This window comes from Pungitius pungitius, chromosome 16 (genome assembly GCF_949316345.1).
Source record: "Pungitius pungitius chromosome 16, fPunPun2.1, whole genome shotgun sequence".
NCBI classification, from domain to species: domain Eukaryota; kingdom Metazoa; phylum Chordata; class Actinopteri; order Perciformes; family Gasterosteidae; genus Pungitius; species Pungitius pungitius.
Window position 1 is genome coordinate 11,967,522 of NC_084915.1, and position 19,542 is coordinate 11,987,063.

The 19,542-nt window shown below is 43.5% G+C and overlaps 1 protein-coding gene across 1 annotated transcript in view; it reads right to left on the minus strand.

The window, feature by feature from the left end:
• mtus2a (microtubule associated tumor suppressor candidate 2a) overlaps window positions 1–17,565 on the minus strand; it is a 30,556-nt gene extending 12,991 nt beyond the window's left edge. The window contains exons 1-4 of the mRNA XM_037467014.2: window positions 17,222–17,565; window positions 7,071–9,343; window positions 5,904–6,141; window positions 2,835–3,098 (exon numbers count right to left, since the gene is read on the minus strand). Of these exons, the coding sequence (XP_037322911.2) occupies window positions 2,835–3,098; window positions 5,904–6,141; window positions 7,071–9,089 (2,521 nt within the window). The 5' untranslated portion in view covers window positions 9,090–9,343; window positions 17,222–17,565. The remainder of the gene's footprint in view (window positions 1–2,834; window positions 3,099–5,903; window positions 6,142–7,070; window positions 9,344–17,221) is intronic.
• Window positions 17,566–19,542: the final 1,977 nt, after the last annotated feature.

Genomic DNA, 19,542 nt, shown 5'->3' on the forward strand with positions numbered 1-19,542 from the left:
ATCAATGGGGAAAACGGGGAACTGGGGAGCATTTCCTTTCTGTGGCAGAGTTAAGATAAGTGGTTGCTGCTGCCTGCTTCCTCATCATCCGTGATGGAAGCCTGTGTAAGAACCCATTCCTTGTGTGCTTTGATCTGAGTTGGAGCGCAGTAAGAGGAGAAAAGATCAAGAGTGGTTGAGAAATATCCATCTTGCAACATGCATACTTCCTGTGCTTCTATAAATACACAAATAAATGCAGATTTGACAAAAACAGAGTCTGTGGAAATCAGAAAGTGAAAAGCGTTTTCCAGTCTCACTTAATTTTGTCCACATTGACATGTCACCGTCTTGCTTCGAATAACAACATCCGCCTAGAAATTGATTTGTACAGTGACTCAGAAACATAATTCAATATTCTACACATTGCTATGGGAAACATGACGATTTTAAAATGCAATTATTGGATAAATGTCTTGGAATCAAGAAATAGCTTAACTTTTGAGTGAGATATCATGCCTATTTTCCATTACCTAAGATAAGATTTCCCAAATTGCCATGGGGACAAAAGACAAAGTCTCTGAATTATCTCATAATTTAATACTCCTCGGCAACCTTTTAGGTCAAAGCACCTGCTAATGCTTTTCATATCCAGGCCATTTTTTACACGGTAATGATTTGCAGGAAACATTGGGAACAATCCAACGAGAAGAATGAATCCAGGTCAGGGAAAAAGAAGAGATGACATTTTTCTAAACAAAGGTAAGACCAAATTACGTCAGACAACCCCCTGGCCAAAGCTCCATACATGGAAGGTTCAAGTATAGCGAGTTCAAAAACCCCACATCTAAAGGTCAAAAAGCAGCATGCTGAGTTAAAAGGGGGAGTTAATGTCCCTGCTCTCCCCTCCTGCCTGTCACACACACCCACAGAAATGAGCATCAAAGGTCCGTCTTCCTTTGCTTCTCATGTCTATCATGCTTCACTCCATTTCGGTCTTCACATGCTCTGAGCAGCAGTTTAACAGCAGGACGAGGAACATTGTGCTGCAGGCACGTCTTTTACAGCTTCTACTCTTTTGTACTCTGTTTGTGTGTGTGTGTGTGTGTGTGTGTGTGTTTACAGATGTAATATTCATTATGTGGTCAAAATCAATCGTTGTGACTACAGATCACACTGGACTAAACCTGGTCATTAATATTACCAGCTGGGAATATATTATATATTATCATGAGTTTTAATCACCGTTACATTGTGTAAGTTTGTCTTTTTATGCAAATAACATTAAGCTGTTGAGTACATTCCTGCAAATTAATTAGTGATCTTTGGCCAGAAAAGTACAGGCGAATCTCATTTTATTGATTTAAGGTATTGATCTATTTATCAATCCACCGTGCAAACTATTCTATTATCTCTGGTGAAGCGAGGGCTGCATCTGTCTCCAACAAACTAAAACAGAAATAGAAAAATCAAAATATTTAGCTGCAAGCGTCAGTTGGTGGCACACAAGCAGTGTCATGGAAACTGTATCCAGTTCATTACTGTTCTGCTGGCCTTCTAGAAGTGTGACAGGACAGAATTGACAGGACAAAATGAAATATATTCTATTGCAAAAGCCGGGTGGAGGAAATTAATGTCACCATGTGTAGGTAGTAAGGGTTATGTATGAAAATATAGGGAATCAAAAGAAAAATAAGCAATGGCACCTTTGATCAAAAACTTTTTTTTTCTTCCAAACACTGTTGTGAAAACCCAAGGGAGTCCTTTTTTTCCTGTTACATGGTAACTGAAAGGGTTCCACCCCCACATTACCGCACAGTTTGCATTCATTTCCAACCAATAAGGGAGGGAAAATAGAGAGGAAAAAACAAGTGTCTACACTGGGGGGGAAGGAGGGAGGAGTTATTATGACATAATAGGGGGCCTGACGCCTGTGAGAATGGAGGTGCTTACGTCAACTGTAACTGGGAGAGGAAGAGCAAGCACTCCCTATGTAGGTCACATTAAAAACCCATGCAGCTACAAATTCAGCCAACTAACCAACCAGCCAGCCAAGCTGCATCGAAGACCCAGCTGTATGTAGCACTCCAGTTGTTGTCTATCTATAACATACTGTTATCTCTGCTAACGTTGAATGAAGCTGCGGCACACACACGGTTAAAAGTCTGTTAAATTACTGATACGACCGGGGAACGACATGTGCTTTGTTGTTTTTTCATTGTTGTAAGATCAAACAATGAGCTGTCAAAGAGGAGAGTTGTTGTGCCTTCAATACATGTACCAATAAGTTCCACAGTTGAGGAAAATTACCTTTTCTACGGTTATAAAGTAAGTATGTGATGTCACACTAGTATGGAAATCACTTTTACTCACTCATACAGCTCAAGAATCATCCTATAGAAGATTAAATAATGATAATGACATATTAGTTGTGTCAATCATGTGTGATGCATGCACAACACTGAGTGAAACTGTGTCTATTCATAATAACCAGCCAATAATGATATGTTGTCTTGCACTGGCAATGTCAATTAACTGAAATATCCTTATATTTTGTCCTCATGTGTTACAGAAATCCACTTTTCTAAACTGCAAACCTTCAGCCGCCGTTGACCTGCTGCTTGTGTATGAAAATACACAGTGAAGAAAAGCAGGGTGGAGCAAACTGTAATATAATGAATGTGGGAGGAGGCTGTTTATGCAAACCATGGACGGATAGAAGAAAGCAAGGAACGCCGCACGCCGATGATAACAGTGTGCTTGTGAAAGCCCCATTGAGAATTACTAATAGATAGCAGCACATTCTCACAAATGGGAGCACTTGTGTGAACAGACGTCGCAATGATTGGACTCACCGTGAGCCGTCCCGTAGTTGTCACTCTGTGCGCTGTCACCGGAGTGGCCCGAGGAGGCGGACGAGACGCTGGAGCTCCGGACGAAGCCGAAAGCTGCCAGGCGGCCGGCGGGGAGGCGGCTGGAGCTGAAGCCTGGGGGGCGCAGGCCGGACTGGCTCGCTTTGGGAAGCAGAGACCTGGAGGCCACGGCCTGGGGCTGTGGTGGCGCTCTCGCTGGAGCAGCAGGAGGAGGAGGAGGAACATGATGGCTGAAGACCTGGTCATCTGCTCACAACGAGGAAAAAGCACAATATAAAATCATGTCAACTAAAAAACTGACAACTAAAAAGAATACTATGTACTGTGATATGTGATATGATGCGGGGTGTCCTTAGATGAACTTATTTTAAAGCAGCAGCCAGACAGTAACAGCATCAATTTAAATCTCTTTTAGACCTGTTGCATGACACAATTGCATGAAGGATGGGGAGCAAATGGGCTAGTTATTGGAACTTTTTCAGAGCAAGCCTGGAGCTACACTATGATTGACCAGTCTGCGTCCAAGGGGCAAATCTTAAGAATAGGGTCAATGATCTGGATTGCACTGTGGTGCTGAAAGGACAGCGCCACAAAAACAAGAAGCCAAATTGCGCGTCTCGACTCATTAATCGCCACTTACACCGACAAAGTGCAGAGCATTCAGCACAGCCTTGTTGTGTATTTCCCCTGTGAATCATTTATCCTGTTGACTGTTGACTCTCAGCGGGCATCAGGAAGTTTTCTGTGTTTACGTGTCGGATTGCAACAGTAAGCAAATAGGAAAACAATATGCACAACAACCTGGTAATGGCTGCTGTTGGCTCACGGAGTGGGATGGCGGCCAACAGCTTCTCTAATGCCAACACTATTATGGGCCTTCAACATTTAGGACTCAGATGACAGATCTTTTCAATACACATACACTGTTTACCTGCGCATAAAGTTCATTGCACGATCACAAATTCCTTGTTACAAATTGGTTATACATTTATTCTACAGTATAACCAAACCATTGAGGACTTGAAACCCCAAAAATAATATTAAAGGTTTATTTAGAATAAAGTGGAACACGAGGAAGGGAGAAAACATATTTACAGTGAAGGAAAAGACAGGGAATAGAAGAGTAATCGCAGCTCCGTAGTGGCAGCTATTCTCAGTGAGCAATGGGGCTCCCGCTAATCTACGGTTTCCGACAGCCAAAGAGATGAAACGTGCAGGCATGATCAACCAAGGCTGCGCACATTCACACACATTGGGCAGTGGGAAAATCCTCAGGCCTGGGGTAGAAACCCCTGGCCTGCAGAACACGTTTGGATCCTAGACAGAAGAGGAGCATTATCCCCTGCTGGCTGAAGAGATAAGGTAGGCAGCCCTCAATTCCTCAACTATTTAGCGCAGCTGTGCGCTCCACATGCTCGAGGGGAGCCGCCGTATCAATACGAGGAAGGCACCAAAAGTGTGTCTTCCCCCCCTTGCTTCATCAGAGGCGTGGTTCGCACTCATCACCTCTTTCCTCCCTCTCCACTATCTGCCTGTGTGCCAAGCGTTCTGTTTATCAGATTAGAGGTCGCTCCTCTTGAGCGAGAAGGTCAGGATCATTAAAGATGAATGTCCTCATTTTCCTCCTGCCCCCCACCAGTCGATTCAACCCCTCGGAGAGACGGCCGAGGGAAGTGAGCCTGACAAACACCCTCAGCCTAGATAGCAAAGACCTAAGCTACTCTTAAATGGAGATACACATTATTTATAACGCTCTAAAAAGGAGACGGAAAGCAAAGGGAATTAATAATGACTTACACTGTCCTTTCCTAAATCACAATCATTTTTTCCCTGTAGCTATTCCAAAGATTTAAACATATTCCTCTTTGGTCTGAAACACAACCTACAGTCTCAACAAGCCCCGAGAAATGAAAATATCTAGAGTTCGAGTGAGCACACTTACATGAGATGGATGATGTAAATTAGGCTCTGAAAAGTCAATGGGACAAGCAGCTGGGATGAGCAATATAAATAAATTATAATCAAAGCCCAAGGTGAGTTGCAGCAACCTGCATGGATTTTCTCCGCAAAGCGTTAAATTGCATATTATTAAATGTGCTACTTGAGTGCGTTGCAATTTCTGCGTAGCAACTCAAGCAAAGCATGGGACGCCGCTGCTGTGAAGGCGGGATGGCGAGAGCCTCATGCACAAGTTGCAGTAGCTTCGTCTCAAACGTTTTGTCCTATAAGTGGATAGTCCTCATTATCATAACAATGGACAGTTTAAACCATGCATGGTAATTAGGTGAGTAGCTAGTAGTAAATTGACTGCTATTCACAGTATAATTACTATAATATGTATACCCAAGATGTAGAGGTTTCTCCTTATGAAAACCTCAAAAGTTGTAACACAGTCACAGTTTTGAAAAGAACAAAAGAAATGTAAGGTGTTTATTAGCAAATTTTCTCCAAGAGATGGATGAATAAAACCACAATAAAAACTTTTCTTCCTAACATAGTCTAGCCATATAAGAACAGACCAGCATATTTTAGCGCTCTCTTTAGGGCATGATACAGCGCAACAAGAAGATACTTGCGTTAATTCAACTTTAATTGCTTTGCTCCTGCAAGCTTGCAGTTCCCAGAGGACCGAGCAGCACTGACAAGCCATGCATATGCATCAATAGGGAATACGGGTAAGTCATAACAATATGCTGTTCAATTCAGTATGTGCAGTTTTGGGTTATAGATAAACACAAATGTTACAATCAGTGAGAGACCAGGTGAACTATGCATGGTAGCAATAAATGCATAGCAGGCTTATGAGCAAATTCCATATTAGGGTATTCCAGCGATAGCAAATCTCACTTCAGCAGTCAGGGTGGTATCTCAATCTGACTTTTGCTGAGTACAGCTTTTAGTATTTGGTTTTGTTTTGTAAATGGCAGCCTTCTAGAGTAGTAAAAGTACCTTCCTAGCGGTTCTTTCTTAAAACCCCCCTACAAACTGCTGCTCAAATGCATTGACATCGTTTTTGCTCTAAAACATAACTTCGATCGATCGATTTCTTACCTGTGTTCTGACTAGTCGCCGGGCTGACAGGTTGGACTGGCTGGCTGAAGACCAGTGCTGATTGACCGGGTCCTCTGGCCTTGACTGAGCCCGTACTTGCCCTGTTGACAGCTCCCAGGCCCAGACGCAGACCTCTGCCAGAGCGCAGGAGGCTGCCGCTTCCTCTGGCCTGAGCTGCCACCCTCGACTGCAACGCATCCTCAGCTGTGCTCCCTTTAAAACTGGCAGATCTTCCCACCTAAAGATCCAAGTCATGAAATGAACTTAAAAATACTATCATTGGGAAATGCAGTATATACTCTACCGTAGTCCTAGCTAAGGAAAGGAAATATGAAGTTATTCAAGCAAAGGCTTATAGTTGCATTGCTTCCTATGACTGAAAACACCTTGAAGCTATTACACATAAATATATTAAACCCATGACACTTTCTGCTAGTGGCATACATGTTAGTGTGTGCAGCAGGGAAGTCAGGGTGCCATAACATGATAAATATTGTGAATTTTGTCTGTGGTATTGTTGACATGCAGAAAATCATTCAATGCATTCCTTGTATTCAAACACCCAAATCAAACTTTGTCATTGCAGCCATAAAGACTTCAATCTATCCCTCAACAAACATTCTGAAAAAAACTAATGGGAAGATATATAAATATATAGATTTCATATCTGATGAGGCTTATCATAAGTAGACTATTAGTAAATTATTAATGGAGAAGTAAAGTTACAAACCATTTCAAGAGTCTTTCAATAGTTCATGTACTGGACAAAATGCTAACATGCATGCAACAGAAAATAAAGCATTGAAAATCCTTGTGTCCCTTCGGGCTTTGCATTTCAAAATGCATTAACTATTCACTTCAGCATGTTTTTGCTGTATGAGTATGAATACCAAATGAAGCTATTTAATCAGAATCAATGATAAATGACTTCATAGCGATAATGACCAGCCCTTTAAGAGAGAGTGGGAATAAAAGATATGTGATCAATTGTGTACTGTGGGACAGAAATGATGGACATCAGCGAGTGACACTGTAGAATCAGCAAATTGCGCTTTGTTATTATACGTAACATGCCCAGAATACTATTTATCCTAAAGCAATTATATCCTGCTAATTTATATAGGAACCTTGAAATCAGAAACATAATAAAAAAGGCTGTATACTCACCTCCGATGGAGCCCCGTAGAAGGTGTCTGTTTTGCCGCCCAGTTTTGGGGGCGCTGTGTGGCTGTGTGTGTGTGCCGGGGGGACGGTGTGTGTATTTCCGGCGGGCTTCATACTCCTACCCAGCATTCCTGGTGGGAAGAGGTTTGTCTGTGTGTCCTGGCGGTACTTGTCGTAAAGCAGATTGGAGGCACTGAGCACTGGGGGTCCTCTGCTCTCCGCTTCGGGCTTGGATGGCTCTTTACCGTTGGCTTTGAAAGAAGAAGATATTTGACCGTGTGTGTAGGCTGACAGCCGGGACGGCAGAGAGGATACCTGATAAGGTCCGTCGACAGCCTGGGGCTTGAACTGAGGATTCTTCCGAACATAGGTAATGATTTTGGGCCGAACTCCTTTAGGTTTGAGTTTGGGTGATGGGGAGCTCTCCCTGGGGCTGCAGTTGGGGTTATAGCTCTGCTGGTTGTTAAGAGGCGCTTTGGGAATTCCACTTGTGCTTATATTGGTTTTGACCGGTGTTCTCATGCAACTATTGCCATAGCCCTGAGGGGAGGATGTTACAGCGGGGTTGAATCCTGACGGTATGTGTCTTACCACTCCAGGGACACTCCTGGAAACAAGGTACATGGAGGCCTGCCGGCGTGGTGAACCCTGGGGAGTCCTGAGAGGGGAGTGGGGAGGTGTAGATGACTTGGAATCAACCCCTGTCCGGTTGGGACTGGAGCAATTCCTTCTGTATGTGAGCTGAGTCTGGGGTCTCTTCTCGAAAGTGGAAGGATCTGAAGGACTCGAATTACGCCATGCAGTTGGTGCTGGAGGTTTTTCCGCAGGTCGAGCCTCCCTCTGGGCCGCCTGGGTGGGCTGCCTGGGCTGTGGGCCTCCGGGTGTGCTGTACAGGTTAGAGAAATCTGACGGTGCCCGCAAAGACGATTTTGTAAACTGTCTGTTCGACCCGCTCCTCTGTGAATCTGGAGAGGTTTTGGGGGGAGAAGGTGGCCTTGTCTCAGCTTGGTGAGCATTGGTCTCTGCTAAGCCCCTTGCTCTTCCCGCTTCTGTCTGACAGAGGGGTCTGACGAGCTGTTGCCGTCGCGGCGGCATCACCCTTTCCTCAAATCCTGCCTTCCTCCTTTGGCCCAGCAGCCCGTCAGAGGTCGACCCATTTCTGTGATGACTCCCCTCGTCCTGTCTCTGATCCTGGCCGTGGTATTGAGGGTGGCCTTGTTTCTCCTGAGGATGCGACGGCGGGGAGTTGGAGTTGGCAGCCATGTTTCTAGTATGAGCTGAGGTAGTGTTGTTCGAATGAGAATAAAGGTTGGTCTTAGAGCTGGACAGCGAGAAGAGAGCGCACGCTTCTCCGCTACTATCCAGAGCGCTCGACAGGCTCCCGCTGAAGGAAACGGCTGACAGACTGGAGACAAAGACATTTGTGTCAGACTTAGACTCCTTCAGACCTCCCTTCCGTCTCTCCCTGTCCCTGCCTGACCTGGTATCCCTTTTCTCTTGTGAGCCTGTGACACATGTGTCCAGCTCTTCGGTGCTATGTCCTCTGTCCCACTGTATTCTGCTCTCCACTTTGTTGTCGTCATTGTCATTGCCCCTGACACCAATCGAAGCAGAGCTGGCGGTGGAGCTGGAGGATATGGACATGGGACCTTCGTCTTTACCATCCCTCATACTTCCGCCATCGTCATCGTCCTCCTCCTGATCCCTGTTCCCCAAGAAGGTATGTATCTCCTGACACTCCAAAAGGTCAAACCCTCTGAGCTCAGGCTCCAAACATTGCTGCTCAGAGCCCCAGATCACTAGCCTGTTGGGGGAGTCGCTCTGGGAGACCAAAGGAGGAATGGAGCTTGGGCTGTAGCTTGTGTCCTCTATCGGTCCTCTTCCCTCTTGATCACCGATGGAGGATAATTGGTTGCCATTGTCATCTCCTGATTGGGGGAACTGGATCTGTGTTTTGTTTCCAATCCTCTCTCCTCTGTCAACGTTGACCCTCAGGTCCTGTAAATCTGTTGGGATGCTCATGACGGACTGATTCTTTTTCCCACGCTCAAAGACACCTGTAATGTGATGAGGCCATCTATGGCCTTACAACTGTTTCTTCCCTCCCTGCCTCACCTCTTCAGGGTCAGTGTGATTATGCCCCTTCAGCTGATTAGACAAAGGGCAAAATGTCATCTCTTGGAACTTTTATTACATTAATTTGCCACTTATTGTGTGTGTTTGCTGTGGATGAGAAGAGCTGTTGATGTTGTTTGGCTCCTCCGGTAAATGGAAGTCTGAAATAAAAGAAAGAAAAGGAAACTGTAAGAAAGGGTAAGAAATATACCTGAAATCAGCTGATTTTGTAGAACCCGTTTAACAATTGTCTAACTAGATTTTTAAACATCAGCTGCACAAAGCACCCCCAATCACGTTCCCTTTACTGGCTGCCTCTGGGACCAAAAATCACTGGAGAGTCAAAAGGGATCAGAGATCGTCTCAGAATGACATGCTTTCTATTTTAAATGTGTTTATATGTATAGTGTGTGTGTTTCTGTATGTGTGTGTGTCTACATAGGTTAATACTAAATACAATCCCGTTGTAACCAATAAAATATTAAAACGATGATGTATGTGTTCTGAAAGGCGGGAAGAAAGGAGATAAGTGAAGAGAAATATGGCAGATATGAGAGTACAGAGTGTTTGCATGTAGGAGAAGGATTCACCCTGGGGATGTCTGATGAAGGCAGGCGAGGAAGAGAGGGAAGGGTGCAAAGTGTTTTGTAATAAGCTTGTTTTACTCATGAGACAGAATGAGATTGGGTTGAGAATCTGCAATAACAATATGATTAAATCACCTTACACAATGAAAGAATACAACACGAAAATGTTGTGTGGAGTTAAAATAAGCTGCTCAGGAGGAACACATCCGTACTGCAGGTGTGATCACTGCAGGAGGGATAACACTCCTCTAACATGCCATGTGGCTGATCTTGCCAATGCCACATTTGGATCCAACAAAGCAACACCACACCCTGCTCCATGTAAAGGAAACATTCTGAGGGATGTACAGGAAGGAGAGTATGGGGAGTCGGTAGAACACGTCAACAGATGAGCAGATGGCACGGAGATTTTCACATCATGTCAAAGCAGGGCGGATACAGGATGGTTTGTATAAAAGCAGTATAAAAAGAACACCAACCAATAAAAAGGCATTCGTCAACTCACCAAAGAACTTCTGACAGAATAAATGACTGTCATGTTTTGACAGTCATTTACTCTCTTTGTCTCTTTACATTTCAATTTCTCAATAATTATGCAAGAACTCTATGAAGAATTCTCCTCCTGCCCGGAAGCAGATGCATAAAAATGCACAATGTTGTTTCCCATCCTCATATACTCACATACACTGGCATTACACTTACAAATGTATTCCACCACAACTGTATGCTAAATGAACAGAATGCTGCCTGAGCAAGCAGTGCATATTATGGTGTATTTGGACCAATGTGCTCATTCCATATTCAAATATGGGTCTTGAGTCAGTTCTAATAGAACTCCCCGCCTCTAACTGTATGTGCAGCGGGGCACTGTGTACTCATTAGGAGGTGCCTTGTGGCAGTGGTTTCAGTAAACTGAGTAAACCACTAAGAAGACAGCTCTTACTGCATGTGATGCTGCCATGAAGGAGTGAAAAACTGCAGTTTGTCCAAATGCACTTGGTGGAAAATCATTCAAGGGTGTGATTGTATTCCTGAAGGTCATCTAAGAAATGATTTCAAGATATTTTACATGAGAATCAGTTAAACCCGTCGAAATTCAGACAACTTTATGAGCAATTACACTTTAAATACATGTTCACTTGTAACTGTACTATTATTGATGAAATGATGAGATGTTCATTATTCAACCATCGGATCATTCCTTTACTATAGTGATAATATCCTGCTTGAGTTGAAATTGCAGGGCAACGGAGGGAAAATTTTGGTAGGTGTACAAAGATCTTTTACAACCCGCATGATGTCTTGTTTACTTGGTGAACACTAGTAGTTAAATACGAAAAACAACTGAAAGAGGTGGGGAGGGAATTCATGGCGACTGATCCATTACGGCGCTGATGGAGTATTGCAGGTTGTGTTGATGACAGCAGTCTTGGGAGGCTGAGCGCTAAGCTTGGTCACGGTGGCTGAAGCACAATAAGCTGCACGCCGCCTCACAGCAGAGACAGACAAAAGCCATTTGGCAAAAAAAAAAACTAAACATGAGAGGACAAAAAAAGCCAAACAACCTGTGAGGAAAATGACCTGTTGTGATGAAACGTGCATTTGATAAAAACAAGTTTCCCCTGCTGTCGTACCTTCATGTTTTGCGACATTCTTTGATGTGAAAAGTAAAAAGGAACTCATGGCTGTGTGTGTGAAGCAGGACTGCTGTTGGTTAGACTGTTGGGGCTTTCCTTTGACTGGAAGATGAATTATGCAATTACAGGAGCAACAAGCCCGGTTGTTTTTGATCATCAAATCATCTTCTCGAAACACTGCAAAGAAGCCGAGGAAGTACACACAGACTATTTTTGGCTGTAGGAGCTTTGTAAACCCTTCTGCCAACAATTCTTTTGGCGAATGCGGTAGCAAATGCATTAGTTTAGCAGTTGACGGTTAATTACAATGTAAATCCTTCTTTTATGAATGCTGGACTGGAATATGTAATGAATGAAGGCTTTGTTTGACCTTTTCTGTTTCAAAAACGTGCAACTGATGCAACTAATACAACTAATCTTACTGAATCCTCTGAGAAAACAGGAGAAAATAAATGTAAAAGTCCTGATTCTGTTGTTATGGAAATGTAATATGACACAGGAACTACTTGTCTGGACCCCAGCGTCTTCCATCAAGTAAAAAGGTCAGCGTTAGAAAGAGACGGGCCGTCCAGAAGGTCCGCCATTTGCTTTTACACTCACATCTATAAATATATATATATATTTATATATATACAGATATATTATAATATATCTGTGTATATATAGAAACACTCACAGTTTTCTTTTTTTCACAGCAGGTACTACTCATAGGAGCAATCATATCCCAGCAAGTGGGAAGATAGAAAGACCGTGCTCTCAGGATGAGAGCCTGGGGCAGGATCTCAGCAGTGATCAAATTCACTAAAGAATAATCATTGGTGGTTTTCGCCAGGCGCTAACCCATCAAGAGCGGCATTGAAGCACAGAGAGAGAAAACTCAGAAGGTGGATAATGACGAGCTGACAACGCAACCCGATGAAATGGGAGAGCGAATGGAGAGCCAAATAAAATCGCGAGCCGAGTAGAATCGGAGGAGACAAAATCCTTCCCCATCCTGCTTTATTTGTGTTTTTGTAAATGTGAGAGAGTCTGTGTGGGTGAAAAATGAGACACAGACATGTGGTTGGAGGGAGTAGAGACATACAGATGGATGGAGAAGAAAAAAAAACGGAAGAGAGTTGATGCAGGAGAGATACTGCTTGCTAATTATGCTGATGGGAGGAAATAGACGATTTGGACCAGAACCCATGTGATACCATAAAGATAAATGTTTGTGCATATGAGCACTCACCTGCACAGACAAACCAATCGACACATGCACACACACACAGACACACTCTGGGCTCCTTGTGTTGTCGGTCTAGCAGCACATGTGACTATTACAGGAGCCATTTGTCTTTGGCACTTTGCTTTATTCCTCTCCTCCCCCACTGGAGAGCAGACAGGTTTTATAGCTCCGTGGTCCCTGGGGAACGCAATGACACACACACACACACACACACACACACATTCCCCCTGTGCCATCTCTTCTTCACACACACATACATCGCCCTGGACGGGAAATCCAGCGCACTGAAATAAACTCAGAAGAGATGCAGGCAACACAACTGGACAGAGTGATGACATGTTTAAAACCCTAATTTATGACTCCACGGTGTTAGAATGACATAATTAGATTTAGTGCTGGATTTACATTGAAATGCAATGTCGTAGTTATCTTTAAAGATGAAAATCCAATCCTCTAAAACAATACACGTTGTGTCTTAGCGTGTAATTAATCTCTATTATGACATCATCCTTGCATGTCCTTGTACACTTTCCTTTATTGTGCTAGGTGTGCATTTGCCATATAAATGCTGATACATGTAAGGCTTGTACACACTCCACGTACTAATAAACTGGTAAATGCTGCATGTACAAAAACAAACCCCCTCTTGTCCATTTTGGGAACTGATTGTATTCCTTTTGCTTTTGTACTTTGGATTATATTCACACACAGCCATCTAGCAGGATAAAGCTTAGTAAGTTAGTCTATTCAGAAATAAGCTAAGCTTTAGTCATCCATTCCTTCTCCTCCCAGCTCTGTCAACGATACAACAGGGAGAGAAATAGCACTAAAATAAGCTCAGAGCTCTGTTTTCACAGAAGACGCATTAGTCACCCAGTAGACCAGAATGCACTGAACTGTAAAGTGTTTGTATGTGTGAACCTAGCAACAGCTCACTATGCACGGGGATCACCACCACAGACAACAGCGAAGCAGAGCGGGGAAGTATCACGAAGTGCTATCCTCAAGTTGCTCTGCATTTTTTTTCTTTAGATGTGCATCAAAAAGCAACAACAGGGCAGCTTTCTATTTTGGCTTCCCTGACTGCAGCACAATGCAACTCCCAGCATCAGTTTTATTGGTTTCTAAAAGAAGGTTGTCATGTCTGTCTCTATCTCGTCACCGTCTCATCTCCCTCCCTCCCTCTTGTCTTCCATCTTAATAATACACGGTTAATGAGGGCAGAGCAAGGTGATCAATCCCATTATCATCCTTATAGACGGCACATCAGCAGACTACAACGGCCAAAATAATCCCTCCTCCCCCCCGTGTCTCGCTCCATCCCACTCCCCTCCCACATATACAGTCAGACGTCAGGGGAAGTCATTCTATATCGCAGGGGGTGAACTGTAACAGGATTGCTTTTGGATCTCGGGTCAGAGTGGGTGGTCATACCTAAACCAATAAAGAGAATGAGAAAATCAGATCATCTGCAATAAAAGCTGATTTATATCCACATTGCACGTGGACAGGCAGGATATGCGGCCTTATTTGAAATCATCTGAAAGTCCGAATATGCAAATAATTTCGTTCATCAGCTGAAGCAAAATCCATCAAATCAGGCCTATTTATGCAAGGCTTGTCTCTTTGCTGAACTGATAACAAACTGCTAAAAAGAAACTCATCAAGAAGAACATTTGAAACAGGGGCACTTTTTCTAAATGATATGTTTACTTGCGCAGGCGCAATGGTGCAAAGTAACACATACAGTGGCATGAGAAACAACTAAACACACACTCTGGCAGAATATACCTCTGCAGCAGGTGTAGAGACAAAGAGGCAGCTTCTCACCGGGGAGAAAATGAGGCTTCCTGTTCTCCTTTATTATTATTTCTTGAGTTTACTTTTGTTATGAGTCTCCACAAAATCCGGCATGGTCCCGCTTTTCCTGTCTGGTGTTGTTCTGCGGCTATACGCAGCCCGTATTGATGGATTGTAGCTGAGATACATAAAGAAAAGACAAATGTGCAGGAAATAACGACGGCAATAAGATGAGTTGGGAACGAGAAGAAAGGGGGAGCTGGTGAAGAGATTAGCGTGACCAGAAATACACTGACTGCTAGAGCCTGGAGGAGAGAATTGGGAGAGGGAGGAAGTCATGATACGTGTGTTTATTGGTTCATTGAGCCCTGCAGTTAAAGCATAGATCCAGACAGGGACGGCATGGAGGAGAGAGAGAGAGAGAGACGGTGTCTGTCCACGATGGTTGCTGGTTGCACCGCTTTGTTATTAGCGAAGCCCCTCCACCCACTACCCGTTCTCCTGTCGCAGAGGAAAATGTTAACTCTTGCATGACTGTATGTGGGGACAAAGAGGCGAGGAATTGGACTACACTTCAAATGCAAAGCAGTTGCAGACAAAGAGTTCAACGAGAGAATTCTCTGTGGGACGGCGGGGAAGTTGGCACATGCTTACACAAACATGCACGCACACACACATACACACACGCAGACTCAGGCGTAAAGCTGGTAAGGTAAAGCAAACCAGACAAAGAAAAAGCTGAGTGTGAGGGTTTAGAGGGTCTGAGTCACGTCTTTTTATTTCAGGAAAATATGATAATATAAAATAACAAGGCTGCAGAGAGCAGGCGGCGAGGATGAGATGTTTGAGATTCTAATTCTGATTGCAATGTGTGAGTGTGTATGTGTGTGTGTGTGTGTGTGTGTGTGTGCATGTGTAATGTGGCGAACCCCGGGGGGGAATGGGGGAGGGAACACTGGCAAAGGATCAGTGAGAGGTGAGCAAAGAACAGCAGGATTTTAGGTTTTTTTTGGGGGGGGGTCATGATGTGCAATAGAAAAAATATTTATATGGTAATGGTTTGCAGCGGTTGTGTGGGGGTCACAAAAAGACACCGTTTCCACACGCGGGACAAAGGAAGGTGAGAGAGTTCTGGATGGGGCAAAGGAGTCCTGAGGAATGTCAGTTTAAAGATTCAAACATGCTGCCATTCTGAAAGAGTAAGTTTATTTTTAATGTTTGCATAGTCTGCTGAGGGGATCATAAAAAATAAATGATCCTGTAGCTTTTTGCAGTCATGGTGAGAATAGTACTCGCTGCTACATCCTCCCAAAAATACTCCTGCACAGACTCTGTTTAGCTTCATTCCCGCTATAGCGGGCTGTTGACACATTTTAATTTAGAGACAAATTGAAAAAAAGGGGCACTTCTCTTAAAGTGATTGCACAAATTCAGAAAAGGGATGCACACACGTGAACGAGGAGCCTGGTGTTGACTGCAGGACAGGGAAGTGTGTGTGTGTTTAATCAGCAGAGGCGTTTCTCTCTCCTCACCCACCGATGTCCCGCCTCTGACTGCAGGGGAGGAGCTAAAACATGCTCATTGCCACCTTCCAGACAAAGACGGCGTGAAATTGGAGAGTGTGCGTTTGCATGTGTTGACACTTTTTCACACATGTACACACGCGTACCATCCTTAAGCAAAGAGAGGCCTCCAAATTGTGTGATTATGAGTCATAACAAAGGTCAGTTTGATAGCTGAAGCCTCCTCCTCTTACTGTTGTTTCATATGCTCTCCACCCTCACATTTAGCTCATTTTTACAAATAAAATGTTTTACTGTCAATTAACACAACACTTTTGTACAAAGAACAGTGAATTAGAAAACACAAACCTAAACATTGGAATGCATGTTGACATTTTTCTACACCTCCTCTCCTTTACTTCACTTATCATTTCAATTTGTCCCTCCTCCTCCTCCTCCTCCTCCTTCGTTCTGCCCTATGAAATGACCTTGAAGGTTGCACCCGAGCTCTACAACCAAGGCCTTGGTGTCAAACTGACAAACTGTACCTGCACAAGCACACCGCACACACAAGCACCTGAGACCGGGCACTACAACAAAACACACAGATCTGCTGAATTGATCGCTGTTCAGACATTGCAGAGGTCAGATATAATGAATCAATCACACATGCATCAGCGTCTAATACAGCAGCTACGGCCGAGGCCACAAAATGTGCTGACCTTTGACGGTCTGCAAGAGCCACAGACTTGGGATGTTAGAGGATCAATGGTGGATCAATGGTGGCACCAGGGTTCAATTCAAATGACACACGCGGTCTCAAGGACGACATGAGCATCAGACACGGATCGCTCAGAACCACACACACACACACCTACGACATTCCGACAAACCTGCCCGACTTCACTTGATTAATCCCGTCTCCCGTCTCAGTAACCTAAAGGTGACCCAGGATCAAGGGATTCTTGGAAAGTTGGAAGATGCTATAGAATTTCTCTTCTAACTTATGGCCAGGAATATGTTGTAAGAGTAAATGACTAAAATGAGTGAGAAGTTAAACTTAACATTCTTTAAATACTCATACTCATATCGTGCTCCCTAAATCCTACTTTGATTCAATTGTTTAAGTCTGAGTCAGCATAACAGATATAAAATACAAGAAAACAATAAAAATAAATATGAATTATGAAGCCCTGAATATTATTTTTTTGCTCAATCTGAAGTCATTTTACACAAATTCCGCAAGAAGGTCGGCTATAGCCTAATGAATCAAAACAATACGAACCCAAAGGTCTCACCGGAGCCTCCCTCGTTGTCCCCCCTTTCAGTTCCAGTGGATCATAGCTGGAGTTGTTCTAAAGCCCGAGTGATCTATGTGTGATCATTAGCATCACGCAGCGACCTGCTCCATCACTCACAGCAACCTGCTCTCCTCCAGCCCACTGCTCCACTTAACGGGCTGCGGTTGAACTTCCGTAGCACTTTTCTTTGTGTGTGTGTGGGGGGGGGGTCAATACAGGCTGTGAAATGTCACAAGCTGCACTGCATCGTGCCCGCGCGGTAACAGCACGATGAAATCAATATTTCACCACAGACTGCCGCGCGAACCGATTCAGCACCAACACCCGAACCATGCGGCGCGCCAACAAACCAACGCAGGAGCTACAAAGAAAAAGAAAAAAGGAAAAACCTCCGGGGTGCTTTCAATTCCGCGACTTACCTTTTGGAAGAGAGACGCTCAAATGTAGTTGGTGGCCTCAGCAAAACACAAGCGTGTCTCCTCCCCCCCCCTCTTTCTCTCTCACTCGCGATGGGAGAAGAGGGAGATGCTGCAGACAGGAGGAGGAGCGGTGCTGATGCTGCAGACGACACCTGGCAGAGTATCCGTATGCTCGGACGCGGAACCACTTCTCCAACTGCGGGTCCCTCTCTCACAGCGCCCTCTGCTGGATCAGACGAGTCCAAATCCGCGGATTTCAAAATAAAAACCCCTTTCGAAGAGTCTGGATGTTGAAAAGCTCGTTTTATTTACAGGAGTGATATACGGAACATGTACTTTGAAAACAAAAGAGAATGGATAAGGAGACAAGCGAAAACAATGTGGGCCTTCTTCATTAACTGCTGGGAATGAATGCCTGCTATGTTCACTCTGCTATTACATTGCTGTGATGGACTTTATTTTTTAAATGGGATTGGGCATACATTTTTTATTAGTAAACTAAAAAAGATAACCCATGAGTAGACTTCAAGCCCTTATGCAAAATAAAGACATTTCAAATTCCCCTCAAGGTGCTGTAAATATAGACGACACCAGAATGCACTTTGACAAAAAAAAGAAACGCAAGGTCCCATAACTGGACCATTCTGGAGTTTAGGTTCACCTCATGGTCTTCCTCTTTGGATGGAGATCCTCAAACATGTAGCCTTAACTCCTTGGACTTCCTCGTACCTGTCGGCATTGATACACTGACTATTGTCCATCTGGGGAAGAAGGCTGGTAGGTATAAGGAAACATGGGTGTGACAGAAACATAAACTGATTTTGTTCTGTTTTTGTATTTTCACAGTAAAGGAAGCCAACGACGAACAGGGAAAGGCTAGCAAAAAAAGGCAAAGAAAAGGTTGAACATGAGAAAATCGTAGCAAAACAAATTAAACATGAAGCAGCTGATATGGCAAGTTGGAAAAAAATGAATTAATCCTATGAACAATCGGCGTGACCTTTAACACAAATGTTATACTGAGAATTATCTGTATCAGATTTATCAGCAATCAATTTTATATTTCTTAATGTTAAATAATTATGAATTTTTGGATTTTGGATCTGCTACCTGCGACCACGGGCTATACCTGTTACAATAAAAAATAGAAATAGTATAACATTGTTTGGGACACAAATGACCAAAACCCCTAAAAAAGTGATACTGAATCAATGTGAACTCACATTATTACACTTCTTCTGAGGCCCACCATGACACCAAAGTCATGACGAGGGATTTTGCAAACCCAGAGGATGAAATCTCAGTTGCACCAATCATTTAAACATTGTATCAGCAACTCAAGAGCAGAGACAAACAGGACAACATAATATAAGCCCTTCTTTTCCAATAATTTACTGCAAGAAATATAAACATTATCTTTTTAAACACAATGTTTTTTGACATGTTTGTACTTAAAGATGGGTACTTTGTTATAAAAGACTCCCATAACAACAGAGAATGGTTGAAAACTAACTCGAGAAAATTCACCCCACAAAGTACGTTTTAACTGTGACAAATTGCCCTCAAGGGATGTGCCTTGAATCATCTTGTAGGGCGAGGGCCTGAAAAGAATAAATTGAAAATGAAAATCTCAGGGGTTTGAACATAGAGAGAAGTTGGTGTATCCGACCTTTAAAGCTCTCCCAACAGAGTCTCCTTGACTCTGGAGGCCACACGTCATATCAGTTAACAGCAGACACTTGAACCTGACTGAACTGCCATTCAAGTTGCAATGTGGGTGCGGTACACTGGGTTTTGAAAAAACAATGCTCAACCAGTTTAGTATTCTTTTATCTTAATGAACAGAGAAAATGTATCTAAAAGCACAAGATCTTTTAATGACAAAC